At 42.5% G+C, this 25,792-nt stretch overlaps 1 protein-coding gene across 2 annotated transcripts; it reads right to left on the reverse strand.

Annotated features, from left to right (window-relative positions):
- Positions 1-4,934: 4,934 nt before the first annotated feature.
- nlgn4xb (neuroligin 4 X-linked b) lies at positions 4,935-25,637 on the reverse strand. Of its 2 annotated transcripts, none has more exons than XM_027145470.2 (6): positions 25,311-25,637; positions 20,354-21,033; positions 17,918-18,076; positions 9,973-10,158; positions 9,060-9,849; positions 4,935-8,811 (listed from the first exon to the last, which is right to left on the reverse strand). In XM_027145470.2, exons 2-6 carry the CDS (start codon positions 20,814-20,816, stop codon positions 7,953-7,955), a joined length of 2,457 nt encoding a protein of 818 aa, XP_027001271.1. In that variant the 5' UTR covers positions 20,817-21,033; positions 25,311-25,637; the 3' UTR covers positions 4,935-7,952. The 2 variants fall into 2 exon arrangements, with proteins under 2 accessions (XP_027001271.1, XP_027001270.1); XM_027145469.2 differs by having other exon boundaries at positions 25,151-25,637.
- Between the last annotated feature and the right edge of the window lie 155 nt (positions 25,638-25,792).

Here is a 25,792-nt window from a genome sequence, read left to right on the forward strand (position 1 = left end):
TGTGAACTGAGAACGCACCAGACTCTTGACCTTTTCCCTAAAGAATTGTCATTATTATCATTATTGTGCCGGTGACTGACGTAGCTGCACTTGATTATACAGCCCACTGTATGGTCCACTTACTGAGACCTGCTTTCACTCCATCAGTCATCAAAACCCCACAAATTGTTTAAAAGTGTAATATTTTAGTGTCTAAAGTCAGGAGAGTTGCTGAGGCGGGGTAAGAGTCGGCTGATCAGAGTTCTTACAGTTCAGGGTGTGGAAACTATTACTGAATTAAATGAAACATATGTAAGGACATGATCACAAAAACACAACCGTTTCTATAAAATGTTTTGTTTACACACACACACACACACACACACACACACACACACACACACACACACACACACACACACACACACACTTGTGAATGGTATCTATTGAATTTAATTAAGTGTACTTCATCAAGCATTTGTTTACTGTCAACACACACACACACACTCTCTCACACACACAAACACACACACATACACACACACACACACACACACACACACACACACACACACACACACACACACACACACACACACACACACACACACAAACACACACACACACACACACCCTTACACAAACACACTACTTAAGACACCCGCACTATAAGGCGTAATGATGAATGTCCTTGTCATTGTGCGTCTCTAAGCAATGCTGCGTGAAAAAGATTTCAGTAATGAAAATGAGTCACGAAGCTTCTCTCCTTGACCAATGCGCACACATTTTAATGGAAAAAGGATTTTTCTCCCCTCATTGAAGAAGGACAAATGGAGCCAGGACATTCAATTTAGCACTGAAGTCCTGACATCATGTTGAAACATTTTATTAAAACCTTGAGCAACGCCACAAAAGAATTTAAACGAAGCGCCATGCCAGCTGATCATCTACAGTGACCTTCTCATGTGTTAGCGCTGTAGCTATCTGTGTGTGTTTACCGGAGTGCAGCACTGATAGTGAGCGCTGCTGCTACTACTGTACCTCAGGAACAACATATGCTACAGTTAGCAAAGACTCGTATAAAAAGAGACTAATTAATCTAATTTGATAACTTGCTAACATTAACTATCTATATTAAACTAGCATGTTTTCTTTGCTAATGGCAGTTTAGGCTAGCATAGCTCATTCATTCATTCATTCATCATAGCTCATTCATTCTCTACCGCTTATCTGAACTTCTCGGGTCACGGGGAGCCTGTGCCTATCTCAGGCGTCATCGGGCATCGAGGCAGGATACACCCTGGACGGAGTGCCAACCCATCACAGGGCACACACACACTCTCATTCACTCACACACTCACACACTACGGACAATTTTCCAGAGATGCCAATCAACCTACCATGCATGTCTTTGGACCGGGGGAGGAAACCGGAGTACCCGGAGGAAACCCCCGAGGCACGGGGAGAACATGCAAACTCCACACACACAAGGTGGAGGTGGGAATCGAACCCCCGACCCTGGAGGTGTGAGGCGAACATGATAACCACTAAGCCACCGTGCCCCTCATGCTAGCATAGCTTCCAGTAGATAATGTAATTATCAAGGCAGCAAGTCAAACCCTCGCTAAGGGCGATGAATGGATTACAGGATTCACTCATCAGTGAACCACGTAGCGTTCTTCATGTAACGGAATTTATCTTCCTCACAACACTTTTACATGTACTGTAGGTTTCTCTGATTTACTGCACTGTGACACTGTGTTCAAAACAATTCCATCAATTAGGACGAATAGGACTTGCCGTTCAATTAGGACAAAAGTAATGGCACCCTATAAAAGGAGGACGAGTTAGTAGCTTGTTGTAGCTGCAGTGCCTGAGCTACTGTGTTACTGGGTGAATTACAGCAGATTTATCTTAAACTTTGCTTTTGGTTTCTTTAATAAAAATGTCTTTAGAAATGTATTTCATATCTGAATCAGATTGTGTGTCTTATACCAATTCCTCTGCACGACAGAAATGCATGCAATTAATGTGTAATAAAAATCATTTGCATATTCACAATCATCATGATTTCCACCCAGTGTGGAGATGAACATCACTTCTGACTTTCCCCTTCAGGATCCTTCCTAACTTTTTAATAGGCTTCATGCTGTGAAATAAAAGTCGTCATTTCTCTACACATCTCACTGTGATAACATTGTGCTTCTTTCCTTAATTACAATTTTCCAAGCGTCCTGCCGGCTACAGGAACAATAGTGTCAGGTCCATCCAATTAGCCATTTCTTTCTGGTGAGCTTTTTCAAATCTGTGTATTTCAAAAGCATTTATTTCAGAAAATGGCAAAGTCAGTGTCACGTCTGGAAGCAAAATAGAGCGAGGATTAGTTTAGTATTGAAGTGAAGGGCAAGGCGGTGCGTTTAATTGGTGAAGAGACTCTCACTGTTGCACCAGCAGGCAATGCTAATTACATCAGCGCTTTACACAGCACGTTCCTGCTCCGTGAGAGGAGAAGGACGGCATGAAGGAGTTGGGCTTATGTTTCCACTGAACTAGTGGTGGCGTGCAAAGATTTATCAACAACAACCTCATTTCTGTCAGGACCACTTTGTCAAATGAGAATTTATTAGATGATAGTATACAGTGTTGGCGGTATGGTTCTGTTCGGGGTAGGAATCCACGCGCCCGTCCATGCGCATGCATGGACCGAGTGGGGAGAGCAGCACTAGAAAATAGAATAGACACCCCAGTTGGGGTAGACACAAACAGTCCTCCGCTCACCTTGAAATAATACCTAATATTTGTGCTCTTGTGGATGATGGACTTTACTTCAGGAGACACAGTCAGTGAGCCAACCAGGTTTCAGTACACATCTCTATGTTCTTAAAAGAATTCATTCATTCATTTCCTACAGCTTATCTGAACTTCTCAGGTCACGGGGAGCCTGTGGCGTCTCAGGCGTCATCGGGCATCGAGGCAGGATACACCCTGGACGGAGTGCCAACCCATCACAGGGCACACACACACACTCTCATTCACTCACACACTCACACACTACAGACAACTTTCCAGAGATGCCAATCAACCTACCATGCATGTATTTGGACCGGGGGAGGAAACCGGAGTACCCGGAGGAAACCCCCGAGGCACGGGGAGAACATGCAAACTCCACACGCACAAGGTGGAGGTGGGAATCGAACCCCCAACCCTGGAGGTGTGAGGCGAACGTGCTAACCACTAAGCCACCGTGCCCCCTAAATTATTATTATTATTATTATTTATACACATACCTGGCACTGTTTATAATGAGTCAGAATAACAAGATTTATTTTTTCTCGTCACTGTAGAAAATGTGCCTAATGGTGGAGACTGAGCTCTCGCACAGAGCCGTGTAAGTGCAGACGCATACATTTCATCACAGCCAGGAAAGGCTTCTTTATATTCCTGCAGGAGTTTGCAAAAAACAGATCAGTCAGCACCACCTGTGAGCTCTCTCAGCAACATTCATTTGGCAAGAAAGCATTTCACTTCTTCACTTGGTTTCTGCCAAATTGTCTATGATTGCAGAGGCTCAGGAAATAAAATGTGCTTGATTTAGAAAAAAATAAAAATAAGGATCTGCATTGAGTCGAAATTCTGGGAAGAAACCCTGCTGTCCACCGTGTGATAAAGCAGTAATAAAGCCACTGAAATGCGCAAGTCAGCAGAAAGGCTGTAACTCAGCTCCTTTCCTCAAGGTTTAACAGCAGACCTGAAATCCATGACTAATTTACTGTCATTGTCTCACACCAGAACTACAGCATGTCCAGATTCTCCCTCCATAAGGAAACGCTAATAAGAGCAGATTATTGTTCATATGAAAACGATGACAGGGTGAAATGTAGCACTGCCTGCGGAAGGGATCTGAAATCTTCACTTCTCCATGATGATGTGAATTAACCAGTTTAATTAAAACTGCTAACAAGTTATCGAGGTCAGTGACTCCAGTTAACGCTCTGTTCAGCCTTTTCAAGGATAAAACATTTTCCTCCTAAAAACAATAAAATACAGAGTTTTAATATTTATCCTATTATTTAATAAGAAAAGCTTCTCTTCTTTTTGTTGATAAACCAATATAACAGCGCTCTGTGTGTGTGTGTGTGTGTGTGTGTGTGTGTGTGTGTGTGTGTGTGTGTGTGTGTGTGTGTGTGCGTGCGTGTGTGCGCTCGTGTGCGTGCGTGTGTGTGTGCGTACGTGTGTGGGCGCGCGCGTGTGTGTGTGTGTGTATGTTTCCGTGTGTGTGTGTGTGTGTGCGTGTGTATGTGTGCGTGTGTATGTGTGCGTGTGTGTGTGTGTGTGTGTATGTATAATCTAACCTGTTTTTACCTGCTCAAACCCCACAAGCTGGACGGCTGGAGATCCTCCGACACGTTATGGTCCAATCCCAGCAGGATCTCTGTGGGTTTTTAATTCATTCCTTCTGCTATCAGTCTTCTAACCGAATACCGCAGAATCAACAGACTCATCATTTACTTCGGATTTCTTTCTCTCTGTGCGTTATAACGTGCAGAACTTTAGCCTTAATAACTAAAATCTACAACTAAAAAACTTCATGTTCAAATCACATGATTTCTGAATGCATATATTATATAAACTGCACTAATCAGTTACCTAAAGAAACACAACCCATCAACTCTATGAGTGATTACCATAGGAACACTGGATTGCTCTTTATTGTAGGTGTTTATGTAAGTTTATGTGATGAAGTTTTTGGGGGAAAAGAGACTTGTGGAACATACAGTACTGTATATGCCAGAGAAATGATCTGACAGGAAGGTGACAGAGACTCAGATCACCAGTGTTCAGTCCCACATGTCACACTGGGAGTTACTGATGTGTTATAAACAACATTTATGGGTTTATGTCAAATTCTTCATCATTATTGTTGCCATTAAGTGAATAAAATAACAACAACAACAAAAGATCTACAATCTTTTATTATACTTTTATTTTAGAAATGACAGAAAAGTCTCATACACGGCGAGCCAAAAGCAAACATTAAAAAAAAAAACTGCGGGTTGAACCTGAAGTTCTGCAGTGGGCCGAGAGGTTTGTTAGTCCTGTTTACTTATAGACGTCAATCACATGACTCCTCTGTTACAACACCAGCATCACATCAGAGCTGTTTCACTATGTGAAGCCTGAAGTTGTTTTAAAGATGGTTTGACCTGCGATGACCTGTCCTGTAATGACCTGACCTGTAATGACCTGTCTTGTAATGACCTGTCTTGTAATGACCTGTCCTGTAATGACCTGTCCTGTAATGACCTGTCCTGTAATGACCTGACCTGTAATGACCTGTCCTGGTGCAGACCTACTACAACAACCACAGAGTTCAACAAAACTTTAATGTCAGCTCAGTTTGAACTGTTACTTAGAATACAATGGACATTTACAGTAGATTAAAAGAATAATTTTAGTATATAGTCTCTGCTCAGATTAAACAAATCCAGCTCAAAAATACAGGAGAAGGTTAAATATTTACAGGACTGCCATTATAATAAAGAACAAAAAACCCTCGATCTAAGCATCAGAAGCCGAACACACGATGTTGAAATGAGAAAACAAAAAATATTCTCTTCTTTCTCCCATCTTTATGCATGATCATCACTGCATATAATGACTGTATAATAGGCCACACCCCCTGACATGCAACTGAGAGTCTGTGAAGCCCATGAGCCTTCAGCGATAATTAGGGGTCCAAGCACCTCAAATGCTGAGACCATGTTGTTTGTTTCATTTGCGATTGTTCTGGTTGTTGTTTTTCTTCTTCCTATATGCTGTATATTAGTCTGGCTGCATGCGTCAGACTGGCCTGATGGTGGCACTGTAGCTCATTTTTCTTTTTACCTCTTGACCTTGAGTTCTACTATTAAAACTTTTTTTCCCCACCCAACAAGTACGTCTCAAGAGCGTAGATGTTGAGCTAATATCCAAAAACTACATCTGTTAACTAGTCCTATGATTTGATGATGTCACATCTTCACAAAAAAAGCTGTCAAATTACTGAGCTGATCCCCAAAGTCTGATCAAGCTGAAATGTCTGAGTTTTCATTATGAAGCCGAGCCATCATCAGGATTCCAATAGGATTCTAATAAGGTATTCAAGGAGCACGACTTGACAACGGTGCTTGGACCATACAGATGTTTATTTGCACCTGTTTCCGTTTTCAGTCTTTCATGTCTGAAACCTGAACCTTTCTGGGATGGAAAAATCATCTCTCTATTTAAAGTCTCAAGGTTAGCAAAAAAGAAAAGAAAAAACACCTTTTTTTGCTAAATTGCATCAATCTGATAAGAGTTAAGAATTTCAGAGCAGTGGTTTTAAAGGGCTGTGCTGTATGACATCTACACCCTGCAGATGGGAGAATGCTTCTGACAAACGTCTCTGATTCCTTGCCCTTGGGAGACTTTATTGGTGAAGGCGCTGAGCATCACACATCAATTTCTCTATAAATGAAGCAAGAGTTGAGTGAATGGTACTAAAATCTGCGGTCAGGCTTAAATCAAACCTTTCGTTGCAGTATAACGAGCTACAAAATGCGGACGTGGGTAAAAACAGCTGGGCTATAAAATCATGCGGCTCGTCTCCACGGTAACGTGTCGGCAGTAAATAAATGACAGCATGTCTGTTGACACTTCCTGAGGACTGGCAAAGTTTGACATTCACACAAGTAGGTTCTCAATTTTTGGACGTTTTTGAAAATCACAAAAGACATTTAGCCTTTGAGGCACAGAGTTAAGCCGACAGCATGAGAATGAGATCTACAACACCAACAGCATGTCGAGAACAAATGAAACGGAAAAGATAGACAGCGTCTGCATGAGAAGCAACGGGTCTTTAGAAGGGAAACAACAATACAAGCACTAGCCTTTTCTTCATTTTGTGCTTTATCCTAAGCTATATACATTACTTTAGGCTCTTAAATAAGCATTATTTGGACTGAGAAATGGGATTATTGCCCTGTTTAAGGCAATTAGGAGCTAAACTCATAAGATTTACAGTATCTGAACTCGGTACATGGCACAGATATTTACACTGCACTCTGATCTCTTTGTCTGGATTTAAACTGTATGAGAATAACAATGATTTCTGGATGTCTTTATGGTCCCTTCGATCCATAGACAATGCCATTATGAGGAGACATTATTATTAGGATTGTGCAACATCACGTCTTCTCTAAGTCTTCTCTACACTGAACATTTGTGTAGGAGTGCGTTAATTTAGCCGAGTACAAGTTACCATGTAACAGATCAAAAGCCAATCAACATCTTCGTCTGGAAAGATTCAAGTAGGTTATGTGGACTTGCCAAATTTAACCAAAACCTCCTGTAAGCCTTTTCCATCATCTATTATGCTTTTAGCACAAATGCTTTGAGTTCATTAGCATAAAACCCATTACTATAGAATCCTTAAACCTGAAATAGAGGAAATGATTGTTTTTGGTACTGGATGGTGAAATTTTTCTTAAATGGTCAACTAAAAAGCCTAATTATAGCAAAACTTTTATTTCAATCAATAATTATCAGGAAATATTGATCTCAGTACTAAAGACAGCCATGATGGCCATGGCTAATGCTATTGTTTCTACCAGAGCAACCAATCAAAAAACTGATGATATCACTGATTTAGGATTGAGGGGATCTCAGAAGATCAGTCTACAGTCTACGCAAAGAGATCAGGACAGAAACGATGGGCTTTCATACAGGGTATCGTAGTGCTAGAGATTAAAGAAGAGTCCTCAGCTTACTTGGCTTTGCCTTAAATGTGAAAATCATTACATTCATTGTTCACATTATACAGGTTATTTGAGATAGTTCATAGAGTAGTCAGTAATAAAATAACACCTTTAGTGCTTGTCTCCAAACATCCAGGTGCACTCTGTTTGACTTAAATAATAATCTGCTGCTTGTAAAGTACAGTCGTTGGCACTGAGTTATACTCTAGTGGTAGAGTGTCCGTGTGGGAGGCCGGTATTGCTTGGCGTACTGTTGGCATATGGGTTAAAAGGATGGTATGGCGACTGAATCACAGAGAGAGAATTTGGAATCATGGTGATGGTGTTTGACGTCATGATCGGGAAGTCGTCCGGGGAACGGCGTAAAGTCAGGGCATAGTCCGGAGGACAAGTGAGCCGGAGCATGTCATGCCCTTGCAATGACTCGCAATCATGATCGTGGCCGTGATCGAGTTGCTTCATCTGCAAGGACATTAGATCCTCATTCGGAACCCTTTGTACATCATTAGCAAGGTTCCTCGGTGGACTCGGACGGCGAGTGGCCTCAAATCGATGCTTGTCCTTTTTGTAATAGAGAGCTGCAAAGGCCAGGATGTTTAGAAAGAGTAAGGATGCTCCGACTGCGATAGTGACACTTAATTCTGTAGAATAGTCTCGAGCTTCTATGGTTACGGAGCTATCCTCGTGCTCGGGATTCTTCTGCTGGTCCGTGGACTGCTTGGTGTTAGATGAAGGAACCGATGGGTGCCGGGTGGTGGACGGCCAAAGTTTGTTGGATAAGCGCTTGGTGTATGAGTAAGGAGTCGTATCCTGAGGAGGGATCTTGGTGGTTGACGAGACATATTGGAAAAGTTCGTTGATGTTGTGCAAATGTGGCACAAGCTCCAGCCAGAAAGCAACCTTGGTGGCCCTGTAGTGGTCTCGGACACGTGGCTTGAGACCGATGTGAAGGTACAGCTGGTCTTTAGGATTGTACTTGGACCATGCAACTTCTTCAAAGCGATTAGGTTTGGTGTGAATAAATTTCGTGTCCTGGGGAACCGGCTGGTTTGGGTCTCTGAAAAGCACAGCAAAGATGTCTTAAGCTGGAATTCTTAAACATGAGAAAACTGACAAAAAATTCTAATACCTCAAGAATAAATGAATGGTTAATTATGCTCTACCATTAGTATGGATCCAACAAAGATCTTGTAGATGGTAAGCCTGAAATGAAACAAGCTGTGCATGCATCAGAATCGACAGTGTGAAATGGTATGGAATGGTTGGATTATGAAATGCACAATAACTGAGTTCCTGCTGACTCACCCTGTTTTGGCAAAATTAGTCCAGTAGGTCATAACCACGGCACTCAACATTACATCATTCTTAGAGAAGTTGCAGCTGAAGAGATCAGTCGGACCAATCATAGGGATACCAAAAACATATGGAAGTTCATCTCCATGCGCAGAATCTGCCCAGGCTGGCTTCATTTCGCTCTGGCAGTGGTGGTAGAAGGCATAGAAATACGTAGGTGAACCATACTGAGCGTGTAGATCCGCGGTGGCCACTGCAGGCGCCACCCACTGGTGATCGGTAAAAAGCGCAACCAGTGTTTTGCGTCTTGTTTCTGGATTTTCCTTATCTGCCCAATCCGTGTACATGAACTTAATTGTCTCCCGCAGGGTATCTTTCCCTTCCGGGTAGCCATACAAGTTATCAACAAAGTCTGACACGGCAAATTCAAAGTCATTTCCAGCAACACCATCCTCACTGTCCACGATACCATCCACAAATTTATACCCCTCGCCCTGGTTCACCCCAAGCATGATATCGTAGTTCAGAAACTCGCCTTGCTCCATCAGGATCTGTGGGTCATCTGGAACAACATCTCCATCAATTACGGGTCCAAAAGCGATATGGTACTTGGCAGGAGTTATGTTCTGCTCGATGAGCTCTTTGTAGTTCTTATTCTGGAGGCATTGGATCACTTCCATAGAGTCGTCTTCATTGCACCCTACCTTCTCAGCCAGCATTCGTGTGTATTTGGCTGGCTGGTAGTTAATGGCCCAGCTAGAAAGAGCTGTGCCACTCTGAATAATTGCTTTCTGGAACAGATCTGTAGAATATATACACCAGTATTGTATAAGTACTAAATCAGAACACTTAAAGCACTTTTTACAGCTCATATTCTGTACATTATGCAGTGGATATTGGTGGGAGTTAAAAATAAGAAATTTACCTTCAGAATAGTGGGACAATGTCAGCAGACTGACACATGACGCTCCAGCTCCAGACCCGAATATTGTCACTCTTCGCGGATCGCCGTTAAAAGCCTGAATGTTCTCTTTTACCCATCTGAGAGCCTGAATCTGGTCCAAGAGTCCATAATTCCCTTTGGCAGCTTGATCACCTGTGCTCAAGAACCCTAAAAATTGTACAGTGGTTTATTTGACATTAAAATGACTGAGATTATGATAATCATACAAAAATTCTTGCAAAGGCTAATAAATTCCAGAGCTCATGAACATTGATGATTACTGCTCCTGCTCCTGGCATTAGCCAGTGCACATACAGTCAGAATGCCCTGTGCACTTATAATTATAAATCACACACCATTGACAAGGTATCTGCAGGGACTGGATGTCTTCCAAAATGAAGAAGAGTGAGAATCTGATTTCAAGGACCAGTAAAGATAGACACCTGTGCTGAAAAGCCACTAGAGAAAACGCTTGACTGCCTGGAGGAGTTTAAAAATAGAAGCCACCACCAGAACAGTCAGACAGTGGGACTGACAAAGGGCAGCCCAGGAACGTTATCTGAGAGTAGTTTGCCCAAACAACAGGGTAGCCATCACACAGGACCACAGAAACATGGCAGAAACAAAGCAAATTATGGAGGCTTTAAAAGTCAAAGGGACTGTCTGAGAGAAAAAAGATGCTGTCTTCAACGATGGGGACAAAATAAGTATGGAATCACCATGTTATGCTTTTACGGAAGCATGAGGATGCTCGCTTGTACATGGTACATGGTGACCCCATAGTTAATTACATCAACGAATTTATTCCTTACATGATATACGATATGTTCCTGTGCTTCAATGTGTTGATTAAACAGCTTCTGACCAATCCGATCGACGGGATTAAACCAGGCCGCCGTGACATTATATATGCTCCTAATGGACAGTATGATGGATAGAACGTTCCATCATTCAAGTAAGGAAACATATATTTCTCCATGTGATTGGGTTGTGGAGAATCTGGCAGGTCCACAAGCTTTTGTGATTTTATGTAAAAAATGAATCAGATCACAGAAAGCCTTAGAACCTGGTTGAGTTATTGTGTAATATATTATTAATATATGAAGGATATTAAAGTCTCACACTATCACAATGAATGAATTTCATGTATCAGGTCATCAGTAATGAATCACTAGCCTAGTGTGGGCCCTTATCCATAAAGGTTCTCAGACAGCTCCTAATTTAGCTGAAACATTTTTACTCTGAATCTTAACTTAAGAGAGATTCAGGAAAATACAACAACTTTTATCTAAGAAAGGAGGCGGGGCTAATCCTGTTACTAGGCGACACATTCTTTGTGATTGAAGAATGGGATTGGTTGTTCAATAAAAAAAGAAAGAGGCGCTTTTAAAATCTGGTCTATTATAAACCTTAACTTTGTCTCGATGACGTAGGTGACCGATCGTATTAGAGATGTTCTAACATCTGTATGTTATAAATGTAAACATCTCTGACACAGCGCAGAAATGTCACAGAGAAATGTGGTGTCGCTGCTGAGAATAACCTCCAGTTGGGTTCATCTGCATGCTGATAAACTCATCAGTCAATGTTCATTCCGCGTTAATGGCTGCTTCATGTGATAAATGTCCTGTTTGTAAATGGGTCAGATGTGACCGTATGATCGATTATACCTGGGAACAGCAACTTCTTCCTAAAGCTCTGAATTCACTGGTACAGAAGCAACGTAACGGTGTTCAGTCCCATAACTGACCTCATTTACAGCGTTCATTAACATTAATATTACATTAAGTCTTGGGCAAAACTAAATCCAAAAGACTTCCTTACTTTTGGTTCATTTTTGTAAAATGTCTTAAGTGAGGCTGAGCTGAAGGTTCCTGTATTCAGTTTAGCTGGACAGTGGTGTGAAAAAGTGTTGGCCCCCTTCTTGATTTTTTTTTTTTTTTCGTTTGTCACTTTGAAGTTTCAGATCATCAAACAAATTTAAATATTAGTCAAAGATAACAATTAAAGTTTTTTACTATTAAGGGAAAACAAAATGCAAACCTACATGGCCCTGTGTGAAAAAGTGTTTGCCCCCTAAACAAGTACAAGTGCAAGTCAGGTGTTAGTGATAAGTTGCAATGAGTCTTTGGTGACAAACATGAACAAAAACTAGGAAGGGGGCCAACACTTTTTCACACCACTATTAAATATGGATATTAAGACATTTATTATGTTATTGCTTCATTTCTGCATCAGTAAGCACCTTTTAACTTTAGGCTATATCATGAGACCAAATTGAATACTTTAATATTATGTTATTGACATTAATATGCCATCGTACTCAGGGTAACATTTTTACTATTCAATTTAAGTTGTGCTCATGGAGCAACTCTCAGAGGGCAATAATAAAATAAAACCCGACATTATGGGATGTGCAAATGCTCTTTTTATAAATGAATGTAGAAGAACTTTTAATTAAAACTAATTTTACAGGCATGAATGTGATCATTTATACCAGGACAAATCATGCAGCAATATATTTCACTTCTATTGGATTGATTTTAAAGGTGATGGAGAAACTACACTACACCAACCTGTATTAGTACAACATCCCTACATTTAAAACAATGTTTAATAAAATAACTGATTAGAATAAGATCCCTGTATCCTTTGTGCTGAGCGTGATTGCACTTGCGATTTGAGACGAGTGCGAATGGAGTGACCTTCACCCACCAAACATACATCACATGACTTTTGATAAAGGTTAATTGAAGTCCCTCTTTTTTTGATGCAGAAGTTTCCCCCTACTAATTTATTCCAGGGTCATCGACATACTTTTATTTCAATTTATTTCAATTTTTTTTTCTCCAATTACTTTGGTGTGGTAATGAGCCTCTGACCCGTGCTGCTAAGCCGTACACACCTTCAGGGAAACAATACCGATAAAAAATAATCATATTCTTACAAAGAGCAAGGATACCAAATGCACTTGAATACCCTCACGCTGGTGACCCAGATGGGCTGAAGTGACCCAGATGGGCTGACCAGGCCACGTCTGCTCCTATTTACCTGCTGTAAACCAGAAGCAGGACCACCGACAAAACCTACCAAGGCAACAGAGCATCGTGACTCTATAAGTTCACACCGGACACAATTTGTCCCTGATCTACTCCTGATGCGGTGCCTGTACGATTCCTGTTAGCATGCCAAGAGAAATGATAACCCTCCACGCTTCATCAGCAGGTCGTCAACATAGTAAAGATCACATTAGCAGTGGGGGGAAGGGGGGGTGGACTCCTGGGAATGGAAGAGGAAGCTGTGGTAGAACTTGCCCTTTACCTGAACCCTTATTATTTGAGGTGTCTCTTGATGGCAGGTAAGGAATAAAATGATTCATGTGATTTCTTACATCAGTTCCGAGTCTCAGTTCCCAGCAGCTCTGGAGAGCCGACTGCCACCAGCAGCTGGTACAGATCGGGTACAAACACAAAGATCTGTGCTAATATTTTGAAGCGATAAGTAATTAAGTGGCCTGGATTAAGCAGCGCTTAATGATCTAGTGCAGTGGAATCTGTGCATATTGTTGCTGGTTCTCTGCATGATGGACAGTCCACAGGCCTCGACTATGTCTGAGACACAAACATCACTAACTCAGAAGGTGTCTGTGAGACTCTGGCTGATCCGACAGGGATCTGTGTCTGAAAAGCAGCACAACTCTGTTCCTCAGTCTGATTCACCTGTTCTATGGTTCCTCATGAGGCACTGACATGAGGCATTGTCTATTTTATGGATGCTTTAGCACAGTGCTATGACCACAGAGCTAGTTGACCCTTACCTTACTGTGGCCATAAATAACAGCACTAATATCCTTATGGTCTTGTTTCAGTTAAATGTACCAGCAGAATGTCACCAAGAGATTAACCAGAGTCGCTGTCGTGTTGTAGTTCCCCTCGTACTTTCCTGCTGACATCACTTGCATTTGACGTGGAGAATTTTACAGCAGTTCGTAATTAGTACGATACTTTTCAGCAGTTATTTTTAGACTCTCCAGCATCTGAGTGAGCTGTTTCTTGAAGGATTCTGGTGATTACTATATTCAAAATGAAAACAGCTCCCAAAAGGTGTAAGGATGGTAGGAATCGGGGCTTTGGGACTTATCGCCCTGTCCGACAGCGGCACAAGCACAATATTGCTCCTCCAGTCACATTGTTAAGCCACTATCACATCCCCACTTTGTTCTAAACCACTTTTTGTTTGTCCTCAAGCTAGAAATAAGACACACAAACACACAATGTGGAGATCTGAGCATTGGGGAAGGGGAGAAAACTCATCCGATGAAGAGATGAGTAGGGATTGTCTTCAAGAGGTGAAGAACTGACAGCTTGGAGACAACTCTGTATATCAGATGAAGCCTGACTGCATTTCCATTCAATAAAACTTAAACTTCCTGATCCTGCTGTGTGACCTCAGAAGGACCCAAACTATACCATTTGGTGAATAACTTCAGGTTGGAGGCGAGGAGCAATACGAGGGTTTTATCTCCTGGAGCAATTAATGATTTTGTTCCTGCAGTTTGGCTCTTTGGCAGCAGGGACTCCATGCATGTGTTCCGGTGTAGCCCCAAGGTTTTGGCACCAGTAGAAAAAGTATTCCCATGGAAGGGCAATAATGTAAGGTAAAAAGGTTTTAAATACAAATAATGCTGTTCAGGGGGTCATGGTGGCTTAGTGGTTAGCACGTTCGCCTCACACCACCAGGGTTGGGGGTTCGATTCCCACCTCCGCCTTGTGTGTGTGGAGTTTGCATGTTCTCCCCGTGCCTCGGGGGTTTCCTCTGGGTACTCCGGTTTCCTCCCCCGGTCCAAAGACATGCATGGTAGGTTGATTGGCATCTCTGGAAAATTGTCCGTAGTGTGTGTGTGTGTGTGAGTGAATGAGAGTGTGTGTGTGCCCTGTGATGGGTTGGCACTCCGTCCAGGGTGTATCCTGCCTCGATGCCCGATGACGCCTGAGATAGGCACAGGCTCCCCGTGACCCGAGAAGTTCGGATAAGCGGTAGAAGATGAATGAATGAATGATAATGCTGTTCACCGTAGCTTTCCTCACAGTGGTACACATTATCAGCTCAGTGCTTAGGGAGAAGTAGAAAGAAAGATCACAGAAATGTAAGTGGGATAATGGCTGAGGTGTTCCACGTTAATCTCCCAGACACACTCCTTCCAGTCCTTTATGACAGATCATTTAAAAAGCTAGTTACTGAGTACATGCACCACAAGTAGAGTACTGTACTGTTTCATCTCTGTAAACTAATGTGACATCAGATCACCCATCAGACGATGCCTATGTATCTGGGAGGGACTCGGCCCACGTACGGGCTTTAAAGCACTGACACCTCACTGAGAATGTGATCCCTGGGGTGCTGTTGCTTCAGCTCTCTTTTCCTTTCTGTCATTTCCTACACCCCAAACTTTAATCTGCTTTAAACACCTTCATGTTTTTTTTTTTTGTTCCTGTTCAGACGCAAGTGATGGAAGTGTTTAACCCGATGTCCTGAGCGTACTGAATGACTTACTCACAGATAACTCCTCTGAGACAGACATTTATTCGGTGATGATTTGTGTGACAGTTTTGTCCGACTTGTGCCACACAATATGGCCACACAAATGACACAGCGATGAAGCAGACGTGAAACCACACAAATACTTCAGAAATGATGTCTTATTGATGCTGAAGCGATTCACTGGGCACTTTAGACTTAGACAGTTTACAGGCTGCTCGCAAGTAAAGTGTTTCTCAAAAGGGCTTTTAATCTAAAACTGTCAGCCTTATAGGTGAAGACCAGTGTGACCTCTGGGGCAACGCTCTGGGGCAACGCTCTGGGGCAACGCTCTGTGGCAATGCTCATCCAGATGGAGCTCCACGTTTGTCAGAAACTGTTCACATGGTGGAGCTGAAATTTGGTACGATATATAGTAGTTGTCATGACGATCTGATTATCTAAGCTACGGTCAGCAGCACACAAAGTGGGGACTGAAGATGTGACACACAAACAATGGACTGAACCACAAACACTGGCTATAGTGTGTAAGTACAGTGCAAAACTCAACACAACAAAAAATCGTTGCAGGTGCACACAAAACAATCAAAAGCTCCATGTTGGCATCGTTCTCTTTACTTCCTGTTCTTCTTCTTCTGACTTCTTAATGTTTAGGCTTCTCTTTTCCAGTCTGTGAGTAGTTTTGTGTCTAAAACACTTCTGTGCCCATTCACAGACCCCTCACAGGCTCATTATACCGTTATAGTCACATTAAAGTGCTGCAGAAGTAAAGCAACACTTTTCTCTGTATTGTAGAGCACCGAACTTGATATTTGTTGAGCTTTTGTGAGCAGTACATAGCACACAGGATAATCGACCCCGTTCTTATCCTCTGCCCAAAGCAGCACTCTGGTCTTTGTACCACTTACTTCAAAGTAAAATGACTAGTAAAATGACGGGCAGTCTGAAGAAAAGCAGAACAAAACACGGCCTTGAGATTATCAAAGGCCAGCTAGCAGTCAAGAGAGCATCTGAAGGTAGAAGCAGCGCTCAGCCAGTTAGTGTGTAACAAACACAGCAATGTTTATACTCTGTAAGAACCAAGATTTCCTAAAAATGAACAGAATTCACAAAGTTTCACAGGTGCAGAAAAGACGAAAACAGCCTTAACTTTCGCCTTCAAAGAGCAAAATGTTCCATAACCAGCCCTCATGACCAGCCCTCATGACCAGCCCTCATGACCAGCCCTCATAACCAGCCTTCATAACCAGCCCCCATAACCAGCCCCCATAACCAGCCTTCATAACCAGCCCCCATAACCAGCCCTCATAACCAGCCCCCATAACCAGCCTTCATAACCAGCCTTCATAACCAGCCCCCATAACCAGCCCTCATAACCAGCCCTCATGACCAGCCCTCATGTCCAGCCTTCATAACCAGCCCCCATAACCAGCCCCCATAACCAGCCTTCATGATCAACATCAAAATAAACCTGAATTAACTCACAGATCCCAACATGACTGCCCCAAGCACAGGAGTGTTCCACCAAATCAAACAAGTAGAACACCAACAAGAGCAAGAGAACGAGCCTCCGACAGGTAGCAGGTGAGTTATTCAACCCAAAAGGCATCACTGTGTATTGCAGAAACGTGTCTGCTGTAACAAGCTGAAAGCTCTCAGGGTTTTGGTGTCAGTACAACTTGCTACTTGGTATAAAGAACAACCATTTACAATATTCATTCATTCATTCATTCATCTTCTACCGCTTATCTGAACTTCTCGGGTCACGGGGAGCCTGTGCCTATCTCAGGCGTCATCGGGCATCGAGGCAGGATACACCCTGGACGGAGTGCCAACCCATCACAGGGCACACACACACTCTCATTCACTCACACACTCACACACTATGGACAATTTTCCAGAGATGCCAATCAACCTACCATGCATGTCTTTGGACCGGGGGAGGAAACCGGAGTACCCGGAGGAAACCCCCGAGGCACGGGGAGAACATGCAAACTCCACACACACAAGGCGGAGGTGGGAATCGAACCCCCAACCCTGGTGGTGTGAGGCGAACATGCTAACCAGTAAGCCACCGTGTCCCCTAAATTTACAATAGCGTCAACGAATTTTGGGTTTATCTTGGAAACGATATGGCTGTCACAGGCAGAAGTTACATGAAGGATGTGTGTTTCTAAGGATGTCTGAGTCCAATCATGAAAAGGTGTAATGCATCGCCCTGCTAATCTGTAACTGTATTTTTACTGAACAAACATGGCTACCATTAGATACTCAGCTTCTGAATACATGCTGCACCCAAGATGAATGCTATCGTAATATTATATAAGCATATATGTTGTAAAAGCGATCAGAACTCTAACCTTATAGGAAGAAACATTAAAGTACGTACCTAAAACCCCCAGACGGTAGTTTACGGTGACGACGATGACATCACCGTAGCTGGCAAGGACACTTCCGTCAATCACGTTCGCAGTTCCTTCAACATAAGAGCCACCATGAATGTAGACCATGACCGGTTTGAGCACGTCCTCCTCGTCACCGCTTACATCTGCAATCACCAAGTGACTTATTTATTGAGAGCAGAAAACTAGCCAAGTGATTCCAATAAAATGAAAAGAAATGTTGTAAAACACAGGACATAAGTATTATTTCACAGCCAAGACAGCCATCTGTTAATTATGTCTATAAGAAAAAGACTGAAGACTAAAGAAAAGTCTGTACCATACTGTGTTTATTACAGGGTGACGGATCGTCTAGCAGCGGCGCAATTCTGGGCTTCAGAAAAGTATAAACCTGAGTCTATAAATCAGATACATACAAGCATGCTAATTAGCATACGTGTATACTTACTTACACACACCCCCACTCCTCCCCATAAACACACACACACACACACACACCTAGGGACTCTGTGAGTATCTGTGTTAGCATAGGTCCTTGATCGAAGGCCTTTACTCCCCCATGCACTAACACGCTCGCCCACATGGGCCAGATGCCGAGCGTCCTTGGACGATCCTCCACTTCAAATGATGATTCTATCTACAGATTCAATGGAGAACACAAAATCCTCCATATTGCATGAGGCTCATCAGGAGCAGACTTAGTCATGCCAGCTTGTGAGTCACAGAAACAAACGTCTGGGTCTGAGGAACAGAGCATGCAGGTTAGTCTTGCTAAATCCACACTAATAAGCATGCTCATGTTTTAATGTACTCTGAGTTACTGCTTCTTTTCCCCGAGCTTTGCCTGTCTGTTCACAGCAGATGCCTATGTATGTTCATTAGGAAGCGGTAGCAGTGCAGCATCAGGCGTCTAGACGCCGTGGGAATCTGAAATCCCACTCCTGTTTGGGTTTGACCTTGGATGTAATCACACTCACCACAACTGTACTTTTCAAATCATTTTTTAGATGCGGATTAGCATATAGATGGATTCCACTTTGCTTGCATTTAGGAATTATCTGTAAACAACATGTGGATGAAAACCGTCTCCAGGCACCATGTTAACCAGGAGGGAAAATGACATCCTGCGTTTTCTTGCATTTGTCTGAATTTTACCAACACTTTCTAATCAGACATTTACACTTACCTGGTGCGGTGGTCAGGCTGAAGCCCTGGGCTAGACTCCAGGGTGGTCTCTTTATTCCTGTTTACTGCTTCATAAACTTTTAACTTGTTGATGGTAACTAAGTACTAACTAACTCTAGTACTCTAGTAACTAGTAGCTCTAGCGTAAACAACCCATTAGACCGGAAGTTAGAACTGATTTTAAAAAAATACCCGAGTGCTTTCACATGTAATCATGTATAATATTTATATATTAATTGATAATATATGTGATATTTTTATGTTGATTTTGGTTTAAATGGATAGCTGATGTTAGCTGTTTCCACACCACTGAACCAATCAGAAATCGGCTGAAACTTGACCATCCGACTTTTCTCTTCTTCAGCGTTTAGTTTCTCCAGCTTATTTGTGAGTAAAGGGATGTAACACCGGTCAGGTTCAGCTGCAGCTTTCTCTTCATTTCATTCTAGTCTGACTATTGGACTAAAAAACTATTTCCTGTAAAGAATGGAAACTTCCTGTAAAGGTCACAATAAATCATTGTAAGGTGTTTGTGCCAAAAGCTGATCCTACTACTGCTTCAGGTAATTACACGAAACCAACGTGTGCTCAGATTACCACAAAAGGCATCTAGCCACTTTATCATGCTACTTCATCAACTTCCTGTCGGTAAAATTCTGACTCGACTTTAATCTACATGGTCAGTACTCAGAAATGGTCAGAGCTCATTAATGCTCTGGCGTTAAGCTCCTGGTCCTACACCAGGTCTCATGGTAACTTTATAGAGCTGCATTGTGGACCTTGGTCTATGACACAAGCGTTCTTATTGACGACCATGACAGTTTTTTCTATTTTTCTTACATTGGCATGCAAAGAACAATCTCTCCTTCGTTCTCCAGTCAGTATTTCTCTCTGTTTTGTTATTAAAGGTGAAAGTTTGTGCTTAAAGCTGGTGATGCTTCATTTATTTCGGCTCGCTCCACACAGCACATTATTTAATATTTTGAAATCATCTAAACATCTGACAGTAATGGGTTAGGGTTAACATCTTCACTAAAATCACCATTTCTGATTTCACCATTTTTAAAAATTCTCTGTTCACAAATCTCCATTTCTGCTGCAGTAAAATAGGATAATAGATTAATAGGATAATAGGAAATACACCCTGTATTTTTCACTCACCTGAATCTCCAATGCTACAGAATCGTAACTTAACTAGAACCATAGAAAAAATTTCCCACAAAGCACACGGACTTTACCTTCGTCTGTGGGCACGTAGATGTTCAGGTACAGACAGTCCTCGCTCTGGTCTTGTACGTAAGTGGCCACCGTGTCCAGATTTGCTGTGAACCAAACAGGCAACATGTCACTCAACAGAAATCGATCCTCCAGGAACTGAGGGCAAACAGGGGCGAACTGGGTGGCGTTCCTGATGCTTGACCAAGAATTGGGTGGTTCAGGAGCCTGGAAGCGTCTTTCTCCTGTAGGAGGCATGGCATAAGGTACGCCCAGATACTGCTCCACAGGGCGCAGGATCTCACTGGGCAATGCAGCCCTAAACCCCCGGAGTTTCCCATAATATGTTGTGACTGTGGTGTACTGGACTTGCTGACAAGTGACTCCTGCTACTCCTGAAGCCATGATGAAGATCCGAAGCAGAATCTTCAGCTTCAGCCAGGACACACGAGCCGGTAGCCATACCGCTTTGTCCGGAGTGAACATTTTGCTGATATTGAGTGAACAGAAGTCCCAAAAAACAACAACTGTCTTACTCCAGCCGGACTGCGACAGGCTGATAGACGGCGTACTTGCCAATTGGGTTGCTGCCTTTGTTCCTGCTCATGACAAGGCGCCGTCTTAGATCCGTTTGCCCTTGTTTGGACAGCTAGAGCGATGACGCAGTCACTTCTATGGCTTAGTTCCAGGCAGAATGATCATCCTGCAGTTCAGAGAAAGAGAGAGAGAGGGGGGAAGGGAGAGAGAGAGAGAGGAAGGGAGAGAGAGAGATAGAGAAAGAGAGAGACAGAGAGAGAGGGAGGAAGAGAGAGATAGAGAGAGGGAGAGAGAGAGAGAGAGAGAGAGAGAGAGAGAGAGAGAGAGAGAGAGAGGAGAGCAAGCGAAAGAGAGCTCTCTCTCGCTTCTCTTCCTCTCCTTCTCTCTCTCTTCATTTCTCTTCTCTTTCTCTCTCTTCCTTCTCTCTTTCTCTCTCTCTGCTCTCCTTCCCTCTCGTTCTCTCTCTCTCTCTCTCTCTTTTCTCTCTCCTTTCTCTCTTTCTCTCTCTCTCTCTTCTCCCCTTCTCTTCCCTCTCTCCTGCCTTCTCTCCTCTCCCTCTCTCTCTCTCTCTCCTCCGAGCTCTTCTCTCTCTCTTCTCTCAATACTCTCTCTCTATCTCTACTCTCTTTCTTTCTATTTCACTTTGAAAGAGTTATGTGTACTGTGCTTCAGTGAAGTTGACAAACCATCAGGTTTTTGAACAAAGTGAGGTTTGTGCTGTAAGTCAGATTGCTGCCCTTTTACATGCCCAAGTCTCGCGGCTCTCAGTTCAGGGTCGATATTCTACAGTTGGGTCCAAACCCCAGGACTGTTATCAAAAATCAATACCATCTTATCTATTGCTATCTCTCAAGATTTGATCATTGTTCACTCAAACAATTCCAGCAAGAGTGCGCCCCATTGGCTGAACAATGGGAGGTACTGTTACCATGGCAACGCTTTTCCTGAGCGGTTTATTCTTCTACAAAACAGCGATGTGTCAACAAGTACAACTTTTTACCCTCTATTTAGTCTATAGTAACGTCAGTGAGAGACGTCAGCAGTTCCTTGATGCTCACACTGGAGACTCCTTCCATAAATGTTAAATAAACGTCTCCTTTAACTTGTGGAGTTAAAGTTAAACAGCACTCTGTGTTTTTACCCAATCAGCTGACGCCGGTCCCCGTCAACGCAGCACTACTATAGAAATGACACGCGATATAAGAACTAGCATATTATTATAACCCTATGACTTATGTGTCTGTTCTCAGAGCTGATGTTTTAGTAAACGAGTCCACGCTTTCAGATCGGAGAAGTGAACAACACTGTGGTGTAATAACGGAGAAACACACGGAGAAGTGAGTCTCCATTAGGTGTTGGCGGCTGTGGGAGCGTACACAGCTCCACCGCAGTCTGAGATAATAAGCTAAATGGTGTGTGAACAGGATATTGGGATGATTTTTCATGTCAGTGCTCACACTGTCTCTGCTCGGAGTAATAATGAAGACGGAAAATCAAAGATGGGATTAGTTTTTGATGAATGATCACGTTAAACGTTCTGGGACACTTGCATTCTTCGACATTTGGACGATGTTGAGTCTTAACATGACCTCCTGTTAGAGCTCAAACTACAACAACCAACACACTGCACACTCGGGAGCTCCGGCTTTATAGATTTAGATGGTGATGTCTTCAAAATTATGGTATATAGTTGCAGCAAAACACACCAGTATCTGATTACTCCACACACACACACACACACACACACACACACACACACACACACACACACACACACACACACACACACACACACGTAGATATTCGGTCACTAAAGTCTAGTATTTGATGTATTTTCATGCTTTATTAAATGAGTAATTGATTATTAAAGCAGCATTAACAGATTTAATGCACAGTGAAACACCACCAGTGCTGCTGCTGCCCCTAGTGGTGATACCATGATATTCCACAGGAGGAGAGTCTTCTACTGTGACTGTAAACACTCTTACATTCCTAATACACTTTTTTGGTGTTGTTTGGACCAAATACCTCACTATATATACGTGTGTGTGTGTGTGTGTGTGTGTGTGTGTGTTCAGGTATGTTATGTCTGCTGTCCTGTCTGCCGTGTCCTGAAGTGCATCACGTCCACACAACTGAAGTGATGCTGCAGGAGGGTGGTGTTAGTGGTGACACGCTGATACTCATACACCTGGAAATACTCTAATACCTGGAAGTACTTTTAAAAGGATTGTAAGGTTTTATTTACTGATGGATTTAGAGTTAAACTAAAGTGATGGGAGGAAAAATCCACAGAGGTTTGTGATCGCAGTGAATTGATTAATGGGACAGAAAAAAATAACTATAGAGTGCTTTATAAGTGTGTGTGTGTATTTGACTGGATTACATCACGGAGGACGTCGTCTCAGCAGGAAGCGCCGTGTCTGTGAATCACTCACAAGCTTCAGCACCTTCTCACCCGTCTGTATGTCTTGGCTGAGACGATCTATTTTTCTGTCTAATGACATTTAAAAATTCAGTGAAATGTGCTTCTCTGTAGCTGTTTGATTGATTATAAACTGGGATTACATCGAGTTAATGTTACATAAATCAATATATTTTATTTACCAGAAACTTTCAGTCATCTAGCTGATGAGAGATTTATTTTAGACTCAGTATTAACTCCTTAAAACCAAAGGACCAGTTACATCACCTAATAACTGTACACAGTATGGCTGGATTAGGACACCAGCGTCGACTAGTTTATAAAGTTTATAAGGTTTAATGTAGGATTACGAGCTCCCAGGTCAGAGATATAGGTAATTAATTAATTCTATAATAAAAATATTTCATAAGCTTCATTTAAACTGTTGTTTTGTGTAGCATTAGTCATTATTAGCTAGCACAAAGAATGTGTGTACTCAAAGACTGGAAAACAATCATGCAGGATAAAGTCGAGAGTGTAAAAGTATTACAGACTGTGAGGTGGAGACCTGCTTATAGGCACTGCCAGTTATGTGGACGCTGCAGGACGGTGGAGCTGTCAGTGATATACAGTCACAGAAATGTCCAAAAAAGCAGCAGTTCAATATAATCGTTTTACAGATCTCTGGTCTAATGTCCATATTATACTGTATAACGTCCTCCAGAGAATAAACAGAGAATGTAGACGAACATTAGCTACTAAACACATATCATGATACATGTAAAACGAGTCACACAGTAATACATGACCTTTCATAGTCATACACTAAAGCACTTTGAGCTGCATTTTATCTCTACATCTAGTTTATTATTATGATATTGTTCTTGTCTATAACCTTAAACCCTCGTGTTAAAAACCTTATGGAACATATCGAGTCGTATGAGATGTGTGCTGTGGTGAAGACCTTCTGTGTTCGATAAGGTTCGGTGTTCATTAACATGCAGGCCCATAACAGTCTGTGTGTGTGTGTGTGTGTGTGTGTGTGTGTGTGTGTGTGTGTGTGTGTGTGTGTGTGTGTGTGTGTGTGTGAGTGTGTGTGTGTGTGTTTGTGTGTGTGTGTGTCTATGTTTTCATATCGTAATGACGACCAGTCAAATGTCCCCACAAGGACAGGAATATCTAACAGTTACTTGTAGGGACATTTTACAGCTTTTATTAGAGACAACTGTGTCAGCAGAAGGACGTAACCAGGATAGGAAGAGAAATGTGTGTGTGTGTGTGTGTGTGTGTGTGTGTGTGTGTGTGTGTGTGTGTGTGTGTGTGGTGATTGATGAGGTCAGATCTGTAACCTGAATCACAAAATTCAATCCATGGAAATCATAAATAAGAATCTGATCTAAATGAGACGTCTTCTGGCAGCAGCTCAGCATCAGCATCATGACACAAACCTCTACACCTCTCTATGCAGTATAGAGATTTATTATAAATAGGTTTCTTTTCTTTTTCTTTTTTTCTTTTTTTTTTGCTTCTCAAAGTTTCAACATCTTCCTAGTATGATTTATGATTTATAAAAACACAGACATTAAGTCTATTAGAATAAACACAGGCACATAACAGGACCTCTATAATCGGATGTCTTCCAGAATGTCCTCTTAATAAATGCATGCTTGTGTCTGGTGGCTGAATTTGGCAGCGTTCTGAAATGCAGCACGATCACAAGGCAAACTTGTGTAAATGTAACAGCTCACATGTGTATATGTAAAGATAGGTATGTATATGTAGAGAGAGAGAGAGAGAGAGAGAGAGAGAGAGAGAGAGAGAGAGAGAGAGATCACCACCTCCTGTGTGTTGGTGCTGCACTGTCCTGCATTGCACTTACCCCGTGCATGTCCTCTTCCTCACACTGCTGCACGTATAAAGGGAAATTCAGCACAACCACTAAACCAAATCCATGCATTTCGCGCTCGCGCTCATAGAAAGCGAAGGATCAAATGAAATAAAACCAAAAGCGCGCGCACGAGAGCTTTCGGTGCTCCTACCTCGTGATGATGGAGATGATGATGGTAATAATGATGATGATGGAGATGACTCGAAAACCTCCTGAAAGACCGTCTCGAGCCGATACTGCGCGAGAACGCGCGCGCGCGACACTCACTGTGAGCATCTCGGCCGTGTGTCTCTTCATCCCTCTGACGCGGACGGGGGACAGAATGCGGCACGCGCAGGAAAAAAGAAGGGGAAAAAAACCCGTGGAGGCGACGTGCAGAGAGGTGGGGGCGGTGGGGGGCGGGGCAATGCACGTGAAAGCAATCAACGCAATTTTAATACGTTAGTGTTTTATTAAGACACCTAAAGGGATTAATGAATTACAGATAGAACTGAATCTCTCTCTCTCTCTCTCTCTCTCTCTCTCTCTCTCTCTCTCTCTCTCTCTCGGGCGCGCGCGCAGCCCATTGGCCCCCTTCAGTCATCACGTCACCCGAGTTACGTGTCTCAAACATTTACATTTCAGATCACACAA

This window comes from Tachysurus fulvidraco, chromosome 6 (assembly GCF_022655615.1).
Source record: "Tachysurus fulvidraco isolate hzauxx_2018 chromosome 6, HZAU_PFXX_2.0, whole genome shotgun sequence".
NCBI lineage: Eukaryota > Metazoa > Chordata > Actinopteri > Siluriformes > Bagridae > Tachysurus > Tachysurus fulvidraco.